Source organism: Phocoena sinus, chromosome 15 (genome assembly GCF_008692025.1).
Source record: "Phocoena sinus isolate mPhoSin1 chromosome 15, mPhoSin1.pri, whole genome shotgun sequence".
Classification (NCBI taxonomy): Eukaryota; Metazoa; Chordata; class Mammalia; order Artiodactyla; family Phocoenidae; genus Phocoena; species Phocoena sinus.
The window spans coordinates 70,723,994-70,741,823 of NC_045777.1; the positions used below are offsets into that span (position 1 = coordinate 70,723,994).

General features: G+C 53.4%; 1 protein-coding gene across 1 annotated transcript in view; it reads right to left on the reverse strand.

Moving 5' to 3' along the window:
* The window catches only part of GTF3C1 (general transcription factor IIIC subunit 1), a 72,517-nt gene that overhangs the window by 35,373 nt on the left and 19,314 nt on the right, over positions 1-17,830 (reverse strand). The window contains exons 7-12 of the mRNA XM_032604117.1: positions 9,887-10,045; positions 8,184-8,299; positions 6,835-7,144; positions 5,841-6,055; positions 3,106-3,242; positions 1,258-1,411 (exon numbers count right to left, since the gene is read on the reverse strand). Of these exons, the coding sequence (XP_032460008.1) occupies positions 1,258-1,411; positions 3,106-3,242; positions 5,841-6,055; positions 6,835-7,144; positions 8,184-8,299; positions 9,887-10,045 (1,091 nt within the window). The remainder of the gene's footprint in view (positions 1-1,257; positions 1,412-3,105; positions 3,243-5,840; positions 6,056-6,834; positions 7,145-8,183; positions 8,300-9,886; positions 10,046-17,830) is intronic.

Consider the following 17,830-nt stretch of genomic DNA (forward strand, 5'->3'; position numbering starts at 1 on the left):
ACCAGGACCTCCTGCCACGCTCAGGGGGACGAGAGGCAGGCAGCCTGGGGAAGGGAGAGGGGTGATGTCAAGGGGACCCACAGCAGATATAACAACTGATGAGCTGCCCAACTTGGGATGGTAGAAACAGAGCTTTTTAAGTCATTTTCTGGTACTGCTCTATGTCTCTCAAATTTCAAAGGTCTCAAAAAAATAAAGTAAAAAAGACCAGAAATGACCTTGCCACCTTATTAAGAAAACAAAACATCAAAGCAGAGCTTTCTTAAGGCAGAGATTTAAAACGTAGTCAGAAGAAAGGGCAGGAAATTACAAATGCCTATTCCGCAGCACCATTCCCTTTGGTCCCAACGCCCAGCCGGGTATCTCAAGTGACTCTGACCCTGAACAATTTATGCCTTAGAATATGTGCAAAGCCACTGAGCTGCAGTTGCTATGGGAATGGCCCCAAACTTTAAACTTTACAGAAACAGATACATTGGGAAAGAAGAGATCCACTGTCCTCACTGGACGACCCAGCAATGCATGCTAATTGAATCGCTGACATCATTTCCTCTGGGATATGTTGCTGCAGATTTCGGTGGCTAATGTTTTTGCTGCTTAGTCTAAATTTTCCACCTTTATTTATTTTTGGCCGCATTGGGTCTTCGTTGCTGTGCTCGAGCTTTCTCTAGTTTTGGCGAGCGGGGGCTACTATTTGTTGGGGTGCATGGGCTTCTCACTGCGGTGGCTTCTCTTGTTGCAGAGCACAGGCTCTGGGCGCATGGGCTTCAGTAGTTGTGGCTCACGGGCTCTAGAGCACAGGCTCAGCAGTTGTGGCACACGGGCTTAGCTACTCTGTGGCATGTGGGATCTTCCCGGACCAGGGCTCGAACCCGTGTCCCCTGCATTGGCAGGCGGATTCTGAACCACTGTGCCACCAGGGAAAGCCCTAAATTTTCCACCTTCTAAATGTTGCTTAATTTCTCCCAGTGCTAGTTAGCTGAACCTGGATATGCCTCCATTACCATCCTCTCCTTCAAGGCTGGCTGTGGGGCAGGACACCTGCCTTGGGCTGCACAGGCTGCTCTACAATCCAAGCAGGTTATTCCTCTTTTCTGTTTCCCGCTTCCACAGGAAGTGGAGATAATCCCTGTTGCCCCAGTGAGGAGGCATAATGGGAAATTCCTAACTATCGGCAACAAAGGAACAACCGAGGGACAAGGATGTGGGAAACTGGGTAAGAAAACACCCAGCACGCACAGTGGTCTGTGTGGTTACCTTCTTCTTGATGCCGTCTTGAATGACTGTCGTCCGATACAGCCTCAGAAGGCCTTCCTCGGACAGGTTCCGCACCAAGCGCACGATGGACTTCTTGCAGCACTTGGTGGACACACCTTCTTGCTTCTCCTGATCCATGATCATCTTCTGAATCCTGCAGCGTCACAGAATAAGCCGTTAATATTCCCAGTCTCACCAGGGAAGGCCTTTCTAGACCCAGGCAACCGACACCTGCCTAATGGGATCCAGCAGAAAGTAGGGGAGAATTAAAGGGTGTCTCACCACTGAAAGGATGACTTCTTAAGATGGCAAAGATCATCTCTCTTTGTGATAAATGAGTTAGCTAAAGACAAGCCACCATTCACAGCAGCTTCACGTTCTGAGCCTTTCACCAGGAACTAAAGAGATTACATGAGTCAAGACAACCGATGGTGGAGAAACTGAGCTCCGTAATGGAAATCTGTCTTCACTGAGTCTCCATGCTAATTCAACATCCAGCTAAGGAATGTTCCAGTTTACCACCGCTGACACCCTCAGATCTGAAGCTCTTTTGACTCCTCTCCTCACGTATCTTCTCTCTAGATGTTACTGAGTCACTATGGTGATGTTTCTGTATCACTACTCACAGAATGGCAGGTCCAGAAGGGATATTAGGAGCACCTAGCTCCATCTCACCTGCACAGAAGAGGAGACCCAGGCAGCAGTATCCACAGGCGGTCTCCCCATCCCCTAGTTAGAGAACTCACATCCTTGACTCAAGGGTAAGGCTCCTTCCAATCGAGTGGCTTTGACCTTGGCTGCCCAGAAGCCCAAGGATGCCTCTGAGGACGTGGTGGTAACAGTGGGTTAGAAGGACCAAACCAGGGAGCACCCTGGACACAGAAGCTCCACGTGTCCCCCCCCTTTTTTTTCTTTTTCATAGATCTTTATTGGACTGTACTTCACAATACCGTGTTAGTTTCTGCTGCACAAGAAAGCGAATCAGCCATATGCATACGCGTGTCCCCATAGCCCCTCCCTCTTGAGCCTCCCTCCCACCCTCCCTATCCCACCCCTCTAGGCCATCGCAAAGCACTGAGCCGATCTCCCTGTGCTATGCTGCTGCTTCCCACCAGCGAACTATTTTACATTCGGTAGTGTATATAAGTCGATGCTACTCTCACTTCGCTCCAGCTTCGCCCTCCCACCCCATGTCCCCAAGTCCATTTTCTATGTCTTCCTCTTTATTCCTGTCCTGCCCCTAGGTTCTTCAGAACTGTTTTTTTTTTTTTTGATTCCATGTATAAGCGTTAGCATACGGTATTTGTTTTTCTCTTTCTGACTTACTTCACTCTGTTCGACAGACTCTAGGTCCATCCACCTCACTACAAATAACTCAATTTTGTTTCTTTTTAGGGCTGAGTAATATTCCATTGTATATATGTGCCACATCTTCTTTATCCATTCACAGTCCCTTTTGTTTTTGTTTTCATAAAAGATTTCCGTTTGAACAAAAGGCTCCCTGGAGAATTAATAACAATGTTTCTAAGCTGATGCTATTAGCTGCCTCCGTTTCCTCTCACCCCTTCCTGAGCACCAAATTCCTAAAGGAACAAGGCAGATGCACTTTCCCCGTGACCTCTGTTTCCTGCTCCATCATTCTCTCCCTGTCAAGTGTATGGATATTCCTCCATGTCTACACTTTCAAATCACACAGACTGCAAATCCTTTCTACCACAAAGGGCTCCTATGAGAATCTATACAGCAGAAGAGAGATGCAAATGCCTCTAAGTCATTTCTGTGGATGGTGATGACTACTGATGTGGGATTTACTACTAATTCAAGACAGACAGACAGACTACTCCTTACGTGAATAAGCTCTCGATTAAGCGGAGGTTGGTGACAGCCTCTATGATCAGATTCCTGCGTTTCAGCAGTCGGTAAGTCTCATGGGGTTTGTCTTGGCCTGGGCCGTGCTTCCCAGTCTTCTGGGAACTGCCACTCTCCTAGAACAGGGACCAAAAGCATGAGAAAACTATGGACTCAGCAAGGTTTGGGGGCTAGGCACCACTCCTGCCGGTATGCTTTCCCTCTTTACGGAATTTCTACGCCATATTTCAAGAAGAAAAGTCAAGAGGATTACTGCCCCCGTAGGATCCCACTACCCCACGGTTTCAGTGCTTTGTAACAGCACAGACATCTGCCAGCAGAGGATCCCAGAACTTTATGAAGATCAGCTGGTTTCAGCACAGAAAGCAGAGGCATCTACTCCAGCCCTTCCCGGGGAAGGGGGCCGCATCCACTCAATCTTTACTTGGTTCTTCCGCAGTGGAAGGGAGGAAACGCACAGACGGAGGGCCGACCCCCTGCCGTCACCCTATGGGGCTTCTTCATCCAGAACTCTCAACCACCTCACTGTTATGGTCCCCATTTTACGCAAGAGGAAACCAGGGCTCAGTGAGGCGAAACCACCATACTGGGTCCCGGGGCGTGAACGTGCGCCAGGACGCGCTTCTGCCTCCGCCTCAGGGAAGCCACGGGCAGCCTCTCTGGGAACATTAGGGAGATGCAGAGGCAGGCTTCCGATGGATCAGGATGAGTGGCGAGTGAATGACAGAGAGGAGAGCGGACGGGTGCCCTCCCCCACCCCTGCTGCGACGCCCTCTTCTCTCTTCGTGGTTCCTTTTAGCTTCCAGGAACTTAGAATCTGGACCTGTTCCATCTGCCTTTGGATCAAAGATGCTGAAGCCCAAATGTGCACCCTGAAGGGAAAGGAAATCCCAACCCTAGCACACTCCTGGCCAATCACTCAGCATAATTCAGGGCCACTTGGCGGTCCCATGGCCAGTTTTGCTGGATGCCCTCCTTGCTTGGAGAAGCGCTTCTAGAGAATGAGAACACGCTTGAGGAGGCGCCTTGGGCCGGGGTTCCATCACTTCCCTGCCGGCAGCGGTGCTCTGGAAGAGGCTCGGTTCTTTCCTGAAGGGGGCGGGGCTCGAGGGGCGAAAGAGTCACAGATCCAAGGGGCCCAAGAGTGGCAGAAAGACTTTGGTTCTCTCTTGCGTTTCAAAGCAAACATTTTGGAGGAGAACCACGTGAGAAAATCTGCCTGCTTTCCACAGTGCTGCTGCAGAGCAAAGTGAACACACGCTTCAGCAAGGGACCTCCAGACAGGACAGTTCATGCCCCTCTTCTCAGCAAGAGGGCAAAAAGAAGGACAAGGTTCTGCCATTACTCTGGGGACGGATTTCTAAGAGGAAGAGAAAGAGCTGAGCTAGAAAGATTTGAGCTAGGAAGCTAGCAGCAGGACTCGTAGGGCCTGGAGGGAGTGTGTTGCTGGGGACACGTGGACCTGATGAGGAGGTGCAAAGTGGGTGGCAGGGTCAGGATGGCAGGGAAAACCTTCAGGAACTTGCTGGGATCCGCCTGCCGGCAGGTGCTTCAGGTGGAAACAAGACCAATCATGACTTGATAAAGAGTCATGGCATCCAATGATAGGATACAGCTAGAAGGTTCTAGAAAATTCCACAGAAAATCTCTCCCACCCCATGCTCCATCACTCCTGCTGTAGGGATAGAACCCAAGCTCAGGCTTCCACACCGGAAACGGAGAAGCAGGGCAGGGTGGGAACTCCACACCCACGGGTTCCACTCTCCATTTTGTCATTAACTGAGCAGGCAATCCCTCAGTCCCCAGAGGCTCTGCTCGCCTCCTGACCACAGCTGGCTTTCATCTTACAGGGTTGCTGTGAAGCCGGAACCAAACGGCAGCAACGGCGTCAAAGGCACCCCGATCCCGAGTCTGTTCTGTGCTGGGCAACGGAGGCACCCCTGGCCATATCTGAGGCACCTTCCAGCGACCAAGGACAGCACTGAGTGAACTGAATCACATGATGACAAGGCATTCCTGTGTCGACTGCCTTTTAATCCTTCTAATTACACTGAAGAAAAAGTATTGGTTTGATTCTACTGTCTTTAACACTGTGAAGTAGAACACTGTCTGACCAGAATGGACGAAGGAAGTTTTGTTTTTATTAGATCTATTTTACAATGCAAATGATATTGGCTTTTCATCTAAAGCAGGGTTTTTCAACCTCAGCACTGCTGACACTTCGGGCTGGGTAACTCTGCTGTGGTTTACCCTGCCTAGTCTGGGACATTTAACAGCATCCCTGGCCTCTGCCTACAAGATGCCATTAGCACCCTCTCCCCATGTGACAATGAAAAACATCTCCAGACATTGCCACATGTCCCCCGGGGGGCAAAATCGGGCCAGAGTGAGAACCACTGATTTAAAGTAGCCATACACATTTTTCCTTCAAAATAAATTTCAGTAGAAAGAGTACGTTGTTGGAAATTTTAAAACCCTGTAAATAATGTGCAGGTGATTTCTGCTAAGGGGGGCTGCGTGAAGGTGGTGTGTCAACGCGCATTGCGCTCCTACCATAGAGCCCCCCCCCCCAACACGGCCTGAGCGTGTGGCACTTTTACTATTATTGATTTTGTTGTTGTTGCTGTGATTCTTAAGCACAGAAAAGCCAAGGCTGACATCCACCTGCCACAGGCCCCTTCCTAGAGGAAACGCCCTCCCCCGTGGGCACTCACCTTTGGGTTTTCAAGCCTGACCTCTTCTATCACGGCTATGTCGCCGCTGTGACTCTCCATGCAGTGGGAGCCCAAGGGCACGCTGGGGTCTGAGGAGCTGCTGGTGTCTAGGAGGTTGTCCCCCCTGAAAGAGCTCTGGCAGGCTCTCTCAGCAGCTCCCAGGGAGGAAGACGGATGCTTCTTCAATGGGTGAAGGCTGATGACTTTCCACCCCCCTGCAGTGGAGGACAGGCGTAGAATGGATGAACCGTGGCCACAGCAGGGGGAAAGCGAGAGGGGCACTTCTGCTCAGCTGCCGGACCAGAGCCGCACAGGCCAAAGGAGTCCATGTGGTCAGTTTAAGACGAGGGAAGTGGACCAGCAAGCAGCGAGCCGCACCCTCCTGACCCCGACCCCGACCCCCGATGTGCAAATCTGTCATCAGCACCACCCTCCACGTGTTTTAAGAAAAGTCTTCCATAACTAAACTAAAACCCCAAGGGCTTCTTACACAGATTGTTGGAGGGAAGGGGACAGAGGAAGTTTAGGGAATTCCATCCCTTTAATAGTCAAAACATAACAAACAAAACATTTGCCAAGGGGACTTCCCTGCTGGGGCAGTGGGTAAGACTCTGCGCTCCCAATTCAGGGGGCCCAGGTTCGATCCCTGGTCAGGGAACTAGATCCCACATGCATGCCACAACTAAGGGGCCCACGAGCCGCAACTAAAAGGAACCCCAGCACAACCAAATAAAAGCAAAACAAACAAAACATCTGCCAAGGAGAAATGACTTGCCAGCAGCCTGGAGACAGACCACACAAGCATCTCCTAAGCTTACGATTATGTGATGCACGAGACACCAACAGGTCCCTAGTTAGGGCAGCACCAAGGCCATCCTCAGGTGTCTGCTGGACTGAACGTCCCCAGAGCCAGGAGGGATAGGCAGCAGCTCAGACTGAGGGCGCGCACCCCCCCTGCCCAACCCCCAACCCCCCGCCCCGAGCACGCCCCTACCCTTGGTCGAGGTGGAGTGGTGAGGCTGAGTCCTGAGACTGCCGTTCGAGAAGGACCTCGAGTCCCGCTGTGATCCTCTGCCTCTCCTCCTGCCGCCGCTGCCCTCCTCCTCGCTGTCTGACTCGGAGAGGAAAGCGTCCTCGCCCTCGGGCAGCAGGGACTCTTCCTGCACCGAGGCCAGGCTCACGGTGGTCAGCAGCTCGCTCCGTGCCTTCTCCCTCTCGTACTGCCGGCTCAGGTCGCTCTCCTCCGCAAACACGCAGGAGATGTACTTGGTGGTTCGCTGCCGTCCTTCGTCCTCCATGAAGCCCTGGAGGGGATGAGATGTGTCTAAGACACTGCAGAGGATGCCGGGACACCCAGGCGTTCGGGTGACCGGGCTTCTGCGGTGACTATTTCCTTGTCATTCCCACGTTCCCCCACGTCTCCTCCACACCTCACGCCTGGGCCCCAGCTCAGCCCCTCGTGGGTCCTCCTGTCTCGCCATCCCTCAGGTTCTGCTTCCACAGGAAGCAATCCTGACTGTGTGTCTGCTCTAGGAGACTGTGAGCTCCCCGCTGGGCAGGGCCCTAACCTGGCCTTCCGGAAACCCCCGGGGCCTGGCACAGGACGAGGCCTACGAGAGATGCTCAATGAGCAGAACTCGAAGGCTCCTAACTGTCGTCACAGACTCGGAGTCGGGGCCTTGAGGTCACCAGCTCCATTCGGCCACTGCCGTGGGGCGTGGTGGTGAAGCTGTCACTCAGCCGCTCCCCTTTGTCTTCTACAACAGGGGAAAGGGACTTTCTGCCCTTAATGGCAGAAGGAGTGACACCTCCCAGGTACCAACCACACGCCAAGGACAGTGCTAAGTGCTGCACAGTCGTTAGCTCACCTGTCACACTGCTTTCCAGCAAAAGGGCCAAAAAGCTGGCAAGCAGGGAGCGAAGCACAACGGGCTGAGATAGCAGGTCTGGGTGCCGACTCGGTGCCCCCAGGAACCAGGCAAGGAACGTAAATGAGAAGGAGGGCCGGTCTGGGACTGAGGCCTGGGGGGTGCCCGCTTTGTCTCTGGGCGCCGTCGGAGGCGCCACCTCAGCTGACACCCCACGCGCGAGTGGGGGGCCTGCTCCCTGGGCTGGAGCATCTCCTGCTGACTTTTCAATGCTGACAACTCATTCAATTTTCAAAAAGCGAAACCCAACAAAATCCACGGTGGGGGAGGGGTGGGGCACACTTGTGGGCTGCGTTCAGCACTCCCGCCCTCTCTGGCAGCCGAGACGGAAGGCCGGCCTGGGCTCCCGATGTCCGAGACAGCCCTCAGAACCACGCCGTGTGCGCACGCGAAGACAACGAACTCACGCTGTTACCTTGACCACTTTGAATCTCTGAAGGAGGCGGCACAGCATTCTGGCTTCCAGCTTTCCCACGTTCATAGCCACTCGGATTTCAGCTTGGGAAATGCCTTTCGTGCCTCGACGCTCAACTGTGTGAAACAATACACTTGAACCCCAGCCTCCACCACGGAGCCGTTCTGCACAGGTCAGGTCCGTTCCCAGACATTTCAATGCGGGGAGACCGGCAAACAGAGTAAGACACCTGCCTCCTCCCACCCTCCCCCTCCCCCTCCCAAGGCTCTGACCACTCGACTCATTGCTCATTTCTCAGCGCTCGCTATCTGACTCTTCCACGCCAAAGCAATCAACGCCTGACCCACCGAGCTCCAGGGACGCTGTTTTATCCTGCAGCAGGACGTGTGCTTCCACGTGAGCGAACTTTCTCAGCGAAATTCAACTGAGCCTTTTAAGAAGCACCGAAGGAATGTTTAAGGAAGAACATCTTCCCGTCCTTCTCGGTAGACTCGGAGGCACTACGGACACCGATTATTGCCTTATCCCGTAACAGCTGCCGGCCAGCAGGGGCCACAGAAGGAAATAATGCTATTTGGCCCCGTAATAAATGACCGATAGGCAACTGTGCTCTGTTACTTGCTCTGTCTGGTGTGTCAGCTCTTGCCCTGCTACACGCTGTGCTATTACTGTATCTTCCTCCAATGAGCCCTTTCAAATGTACTGGGGTTGGGAACTCCAGGAAGGAGCCTGGTGGGGTGGCGGTGGGCGGGAGTCCCTCCAGTAAATACTACAGGGCAGACTTTGGGGCAACACTCTTGGACCGTTCAGAAAGAGCTTCCCCTTTATTTCCTGATGTGGCATACACCTGAGGCCGCCAGGCAAAACCGATCTGGATAAAGGCAGTTTTGCTGTATTGTCCATGCATAAAAATAAACAGCAGAATGGAAAGAGGTGACTAGAATGTGTTCCTATGTTAAACTAGTAACATGCTAAAAGCGGGGACGAAAGGGTTAAGGACAGCATTTCTCAAACTGTGTTCTGAGGAACAGATCCTGAGAGATGTTGAAGAGTTGATGGAAACAGCCTTCCCTAAAGGCTGTGCTGATTCGCCAGGTGCTTTCGTACCTGCTGGCTGAACCAGATCTCCTGCAGCCCCTCCCCTTCTACTCTAGACATCCTCCGCTCCACGGCAACCTGCGGCCACACCATCTATGGCACTGGGTCACTGCTGTCTTACATAGATTCTAGGGGATTTAGGGGAAGGGGGAGGAATGGACAGAGACACGTTTCTTCCCCCTTCATCACAACAATGCCCAGGCTGCAATGATTCCAGACCAATTTTAGAAGGTGGTAGGTGACTCAAATCTTTGAGTAGTAATATTAGTAGGTAATTTTTTTAGTGCGTTCTACGTACCAGGCACTACACCAGATGTTTTAATCCTACTTATTCAGTCCTCTTACGTGCTAGGGGAGATATCCCCATTTTAAAGAGGGAACTGAGGCTCGGAGACCTTGCTAAAGTCTTCAGCTGGCGGACAAGGGGCAGAGCAAGGACTCAAACTCAAATCTGACCCCAAAGCCTAAACCCTCAAGGGGACCAGGGGGCTTCCCGCTGCGTGACATTCTCGACAGCAGGGCCCTCTTTCAACATGTGACCAAAACACACCTCAAGTCAAAGCTCGGGAACCCTGTCTATATGCAGGTAGGAGAATGGGACTTACTGAGTTCGTAGGTCTGTGTGAGCATGTCCCGCTCGTACACGATGTCCACCGGTGGCACGGCCTTGGAGATGGCCTCCTCGTCCTCGTCGTCGTCCTGGTCTTCGACCTTCCGCTTGAACTCCTTCAGCAGCCTCAGGCAGCGCACCATGACATCAGTCCCTGGGAACACAGGCACACGGTTCCATGATGACAAATCAGTGCGGCCCTGGGGGAGGCGGCTTCAGCAGACCCAGAGGCCCCGAGAAAGGCCGCACAGGGCATCTGAGTTTGGAACATTTAACACTGCACACCTTGGGGCACGAGACCTGAATACTGACTCCATAAAATTGCTTTAAAGACAAAAAACATATTATTAGTGAACAAAGAAATGCAAATGAAAGGAATAATGAGGGGCCTGTTAAATAAACAGCAGCCTGTGCTTCAGACAAGCTCCATGACTACAGGAAACGTGCCTGTCTTCTCCCATCACCGCCCCCCGCTCCCCTGAAGAGTGCTTGGCACACAGCAGGCACACGGGTGGTATTGCTGAAAGGATGAATAGTCGTCTCCCTTTTAAGCCAATACCCGTTGCCACTAAGGTATGGCAGCAGTGTGAACAAGTCCTATGACCTTTCCAGAGCATTTCGCGAGGCCTTTAACTCCATGATTCCAAGGGTAGGAATTTACTGCAAGAAATAGCTGAAAAGGAGGCAAAATGCCAATAGTAAGAGGTCCACCCAGAGCTCTTTATAGACCCAGCTTCTGTGAATATAAACAACGGCCAGGACTAAGGGGCAGGACACGGACAAGGCACCACACTCTGGAGGTGAGCGCCTGCCTTCAGACAATCACAGGCACTGGTACCCTCAACCTACGGCAGCGCCGTGTGGGGAAAATAACAAGCTCACGCCTACGGCTGTAACACGAGAGGTACAAGGAAAAGGAAAAACATCTCGACACTCCGTGTGCTAACTCCTTTGATCCTGACAACCCTAGGAGGCAAACAGATGAAGAAACTGAGGTACAGACGCGTTAACTAACTTGCCCAAACTCCCAGCAGCCTGTGACAGGGGCTAAGTGACTCCGGCAGGTGCCAGGTCTCTGATACGGAAGAGATGGTGTCCTGTGATACTGACAGCCGAGAGGCAGAACAGCAGCCCCTCAAGCATGTCCATGCTTTCACCCCTGGAACCTATGAATATGTTACCTGATGTGGCGAAAGGGACTTGCAGGCATGATTTAAGTTAAGGCTTTTTGTCGTGGTGCTGGTGGTCAAGGATTTTGAGATTATCCTGAAATATCTGGCTGGGACCAGTATAACATCACAGAGTCCTTGTAAGAGGGAGGCAGGAGAATCAGAGTGAGAGCTTGGAAGACGCTTCGCTGCTGGCTTTGAAGATGGAAGGGACCACGAGTCAAGGAATGCAAGCAGAGTCTAGAAACTGGAAAAGGCCAGGAAATGGATCCTCTCCTAGAGCCTCCAGAAGGAGCAGAGCCCTGCCGAAACCTCGATTTTAGTCCAATGACAGACTTCCAACCTTCAGAATGATAAAATAATGAGTTTGTGTTAAGTCACTGTATTTGTAGTAATTGTTACAGCAGGGCAATCAGCCGCTTCTCCACCAGCGTCCGTCAGCACACCAAGGTGTAGAATCCTCGGGTACCAGGGCAAGGAGCAGTGGCAGTAAAGCTGGGCTCTGCAACCCACTGCCTCCTAAGCAGGAGCTGCGCCACAGGCCCGCCTAAGAGGGCCTCGCTGTGAAGGTGTGTGGAGCACCCACATCAGGGTAGCACAGACTGACGTCTGAGCAGATCAAGTCCCATCACCCCAACTCGGGCAGGGGATTCTCTGTAGGTGGGGGACACAGCACGTGGTTTGCAAGTGAAGTTCACAAACAGTAAAGCATCTCAGGGGCCTGATATCAGAGACTTGACCCTCAGAGTCAGGTCCGCAGAGGCTGACCAACCAGAACCCTCCGGGAGGGCTGGCCTGGGGCCAAAGGTCCGCAGGGCTCGGGCACCAGCTGATTCCCCTCCACTCCCGCCAGTGAGAGAAAATCCCCCAGTTCTCGACTTTTCATGAGAAGAAACATGAAGCCCGCGTCTGGCACAGCCTCTTTGCCCTTGGCTCCCTCTGCGCCTGCCAGGTCCTCCCTTCCTACTTCCAAAGCTTTGCGCTTCACTCCCGGTGCCTGCCCCGGCCTCTCCCTCCCAAGAGGGAAGACCTGGGAACGAGGGGACTCCTGGGCCATTTGAATGGGTGAGAACTATTTCAAGGCTCCGGGGCCCGGGACTGGGTTCTCCCTGTGGCCAGCACCCCCAGCACGTGGGCAGAACACTGGCCGCCAAGCCACTTGCCACCTGGTCTTCCTCTCTGTCCTCTACCTTAAGCTACTCCCAAGCCCCTCAGCCCCCCTCTCACCCCTAAGCTGGCACTCACAGAGCGACCTCCTCTCCTAACAATAAAACCACCACCACTCCTAGGACGCCTGCCAGGTCCCTGACGCTGATCTAAGCTCTCCTGGCGGGTTATATGGGTTAGCCCTCATCACAGCCGTAGGAGGTGGGCTACCATCCCCGTTTCATACCTGAGAACGTGTGGAGTGAAGAGATCTGCCCAAACTCCCATCCCTTAGCAAGTGAGGAGCTGGGATTTACTGGGCAGTCCAGCCTCGAAGCCCAAGCCCTAAACCTTTGATGACGTATGGCCCCTAATTCAAAGATGCCCATGTGACTGAGAACAGCGGGTGACCCGGGGCAAGGGCCAGCCCGCGTGAGGGGCGACACAACGCAGCATTTATGGAGGCCGACGGACTGGCTCTCAGGCAAGAGCCCAGTGTGATTCTTTCCCACACTTTTATAACTTCCTTAACGGGCTAATTAGCCAAGAAATGATACACAGAACAGCCCTCAAAATAAGCTAAGTGGAAGAGGAAAAACGTTACTAGTACACTCATGGACGCTAAGGCAACAAAGGCAAACGCCCTCAGCCATCAGCCTTCTGCTCCTCATGCCCAAGCAGTGCTGTTCTCACCTGTCCCCGGTCAGAGCCTTCCCCTGATGGCACAGCTGAACCCTCTGCTGGCAGCCAGGACGGAAGGATGCTCAGAGGAGAGTGGGGATAAACGAACGGGCTCCCGGGTCAGGCACACGTGGCTTTCAACCTCAGCTCCGTAACTCTGGGGCAATGACTTGTAGCTCTCTGTTCCCCACTCAGTGAAATGCGATGATGATGTTCTCTCCCTCACGGGTTAGTGTCAGCGAGACCCGAGATGACGTCTGTGCAGAGGCTGGCGTGGAGTCATGGGCCAGGCACTGTGCTGTGGGCGTTACACAAACTAACCCGTCAAATCTCATGATCTGAGGCGGGCAGGGCCCTGTAAGCTGCACTGTACAGACACAGAAGCTGAGGCGCAGAAAAGTTGAGTGACGTGCTCAAAGCGATGGAGCTGGGAAGTGGCGGAGCTAGGGTGTGACCCAGGCTGTCTGACTCTCAACTAACATAGCAGTTGCTTTTAATGGCATCACCGGCACCTAGCACCGTGCAAAGGCATGACAGATAGACGCTGAACTCAAGATGGTTGGTCCCTTCCTGCCAGGTAGGAAAGCCCCACAACTGGCCCACGGTCGGGGTGACCTGGCTCCTGGGTCCCATGGGAACTGTCCCCTGCTCTGGTTCGGAGCATGGGGCTCAGGAAAGCGCCTAGGCAGGCAGGCCGCTGGCTGCGGGAGGCGGAGGGTGACGCGGAAGACCAGGCTGCTCCCTGCGACTACACTGGGAACCGTGAGCCCCACGACCAACAAGGAGCATGCGACCCAGTGGGGGGAGGGCGAGTCTCAACACATCGCAAGGGGTGAGCTCCAGCATCTAAGGCTGGGCTGAGAAGGAGGCTGCTATGACGTATCTAGATGGCGCCTGGAGAGGCCTGCGGCCACAGGGTCTGCAGCTCTGCCTGTGCTTGGGCACAGCTGATTTCTCTGCCCTGAATCCCAACTGCACTTGTCTCTGTATCCGTCAGAGAGGTAAGCCCTGGTCATTCACCCAACACCCTGATGGCGGCGACGTCTCCCCTTCCTCAGGCCATGTCATTTACATCTTTCCTTTGGAAAACCTTGCGTGAGAGCAAGCCTGCGCAGTGGTTAAGAAGCTGGACTCTTCTGCCCGAGCTGGTGTGGGAACCTGGGCAAGCTGGTCGATCTCCCTCCGCCTCCACCGACTCGCCCGCAAACCAGGGCTGATGAGAATGTCAGCCTCGTGGGGCTGGGGGAGAGACGCAGGAGGAGAAGCAGGTACAGGATGCGGCACAGTGCAGTCTGAACTTCATGATCCAAGGGACCACCTGGAACTCGTTTCACCAGATCTTTATGCATTTCCCATAGTTCTAGAGTTTTTTCCAGACTCAGAATTTCTATTTTTATTAAAATCCCTTCAGCTCAAACTTGCCTTTTTTTTTTTTGGCTGTGCTACGCAGCTTGCAGGATCTTAGTTCCCCAACCAGGGATCAAACCCGGGCCCCCTGCAGTGGGAGCGGGGAGTCTTAACCACTGGACCACCAGGGAATTAAGTCCCTCATACTTGCTATTTTTAAGGATATTGTCCTAGAGCACAAGGCAGCTGAAGTCAAAGCAGAAGGGGCTCGAGTGAGACTGGTCGGCAGACTCACGCAGGTGAACGCGGCCTGTCACTCCATTTGAGCTGCCACCTCGGTTACCTGCAACCGCCCTGGAGGAATCGCGGTCCCGTTGATGTCGGCCGCTGACCCCTGGGTGCAGGGCTTTCTTTCCAGGAACAAAAGGGAGGAGAAATACAACCGGCCAGATCACTCTCACGCTCTCAGACACACAAAATTTTAGGCATTTTACACACGCAGGAACATGTGGCATGCACTAAGGTCAGCATTTCTACACCAAGGAACCACGCGGTTCTTCTGTGTCAATGATCCAGGAAAGGCTCCACCTTAGCACGAAAAGTGCCTTAATTTAGACATCCTGAAGATCTAAAAAGGAAGAGGGGAAGGACAGAATCTTTACTGAGTACCTGGGATGGGCCAGGCGCTGTGTTAGGTCCTTTCAGAGGCTATTTTACTTAATCATCGTGTGAATTCTGCAAGTTATTATCACCATTTTAAGGAAAAGGAAACGGAAGCTCAGAGGGCTCAAGTGATCCAAGTGGCCTTGGACCCAGCAAGTGGCCTTCCTTCCACACTAGGCCACATGGTTGGGCCTGAATCTCACATTTCTATCAGAAAGTTCCTTGTAAAGGAAGAGCCAGGGCGGCTGTGACGCAGAACCAACAGCCCGTGTGCCTCACATTCCCAAAGAAACATCTCATCCGGCCTCCTAGCAGAGTGGTACCCTGAACTGTGATCAACCCCGGAAGGAAGAAGAGCAACAAATGAGCCCCCAGGACAGACTTCCTCTTAAAGGGTCACAGACAAAGGGACAGTCCTACTAGCAAGGCAAGCGGAAGTTACCCCTTTCACCCCCCCCCCCCCCCACACACACTTGAATGGGGCTGGGTTGGTCAGGGCTGGAGAGTCTGAGAAACTGAAACTAAAAGCAAGCCCATGGGACATTCTAAGGAGGTGACTGCCTTGGGTACCGGCAGAGAGGCCTAACCAGAGATGCAAGGACAGCATTCAGGGCAGCACCCAGAAGGATGGAGGAGGGCACTGCAGCCCAAACCCAGGGCGCTGGAACTGGTGAGAGCCCGCCTCTGCCCCTCACTGGCTGAGCAGCATGGCTGAGTGATCCCACAGCCCTGTTCCTCAGGCTGCTCAGCTACGGAACGGGGACAAGAACAGCCTCTTCCTCAGAGTGCTCAGGACGGTGCTTGCTACTGCTTTATCAGTACCGTTATGTCCACAACCTCAGAAAAACAGAGCTTGGCGGCTCAAGTGTCAGACGGAGTCACCGGTGTTGAAAATGTCAGGAGGCTGCTTGGGGCCTTTCACTCAGTTTCACAGCATTTATTCTGTGATGCGCCTAGAACACATAAAGAAGGACAAGACAGGGTTCCCACCCCTGCAAAGGACCGTGTCTGAGAGAGAGGCCAGGGAGCCTTGGACAGGGTGACTGGGCTTCACACAGGCCTGGGCGTGAACTCCGGCTCTACCATGAGCAAGCTGTGAACCTCTGAGCCTCAGGCTTCTCGTCTACAAGGCAGGGATAATTCTACAACGCGTCTAGACTAACCTGGGAGTAAGGACTAAGGGAGTGAATGAGTTAAGTGCTCAGGGCACGCTATCCAGCTGGATGGCTACAGAGGAACCCGCTATAATGCACTCAGGGCTCTGCTTCGAAAACCCACAGAGCTGGCAAACAAAAAGACTACGCAGGGGAAGGGAGAGAGGAGGGGCCATCTGGGTGGGATATTAAAGGATCCGGAAGAAACTGTCTTGGCAGAAGAGGACAGGCATTCCAGGCGGACGGAAGGGCACCAGCAAAGGCAGAGGTGGAAAAGGACTGGCCATTTGGGAAGGGGTGCTGGTGGGAGAGGCGGGAATGAGGATGGGAATGGAGATTGCAGATGATTGCAGATGGTCTCTAGCCGAGCAGAGGTTTTATTTTTCATTCTGCAGGCATGACGGGAAGTTACCGATGGGTGTGTAAGAAGGGCTGATGGAGGAGTCTCCTGCCCCCGGCCACCCAGGCCGCCTTCCTTCGCCTTCGCTTTCAGCCCGCCCCACAACCCTGCTTGCACTTCCTGTCAGTCAGGCCAGCCTCTCAGGAGGCGGAGGCCGCAGAGGGGCCTGATGGCCGCAGACTCAAAAGCCACACTTTTCTCTGCTCACTCCCCTACCAGCACTTCCCAGCTCTGTGACCTTAGGCAAGTGATTTGTGCTTTAGTTGCTTATCAGTGAGGAGTAGCACTGAGAAGATGGGGTGATAAAGGGATCAGAGTCAAAGAACCCCACAAATCTGCAAGGCACAGAATGGCTAACGAAGTGCAGAATCTCCCCTAGCCCCTTCCTCTTTTTCACTCCCTAGGACAAGCCATCAGAGTCAAAGGTCTCTCTGGCTAACTGTGCAAGGCAGCGCGGGTCCTGACAGTAGCAAACACGGGGCTCATACAGGAATCTGTGGAAACGGCCTCGGTCTAGAGGTTCAGTCACCGTTCAATACCTGCTCACCTGTAGGCCAGCCCTGTGCTCACAGGTCCCAGCATTTGCCTTCGGGCTCTTCCAAGCATGGGGAGCCTCCCCTCCTTATCCCTCGATCATACCACAGAAAGTTCTCAAAGGACAGTGTCACCAGTCCCTCACCTCCGAGGCACATCTACTGTAGTCTGCGCCCCTCTCATTCTCCAGATTCTGCCCCAGACCTCACTGCCCTTGCCCCCGTTGCCAGCCCGCTCCTTCCACCCCACAGACCGGGCAGGCCCATCTCCCTGCTCAGGGGGGTCGATGGAGCGGCCAGCAGGCTTGAGCCCGTGTTGCCTCCTGGAGGGGACACAGAGGAAAGGACTCTTTTCCCACAAGGGCACCCTCCAGGTGCCTGTGCCCCCTCAGGAGAGCCGCCTCCACCCCAGTGAAGTAACCCAAGGCCCAGAATTTATGCCATTGAGGATTCCACCCCTTTCTCTACTCTTTTAAGTTCCTGCCTTTAATAGTTTTTGCCGTATTAAAAGGTCTATTTTATTCATCTTAATTATTAATGAGTAATTATCTTCATATTTTAGCTAGAGTCCCTTAATCAATCTTATCACTTTTAACTTAAAGAAATCTCACTTTTTTTTTTTTTTGCGATACGCGGCCCTCTCACTGTTGCGGCCTCTCCCGTTGCGGAGCACAGGCTCGGGACACGCAGGCTCAGCGGCCATGGCTCACGGGCCCAGCCGCTCCGCGGCATGCGGGATCTTCCCGGACCGGGGCACGAACCCGTGTCCCCTGCATCGGCAGGCGGACTCTCAACCACTGCGCCACCAGGGAAGCCTAATCCTACTGTAACTTTTTAAATGTCCCC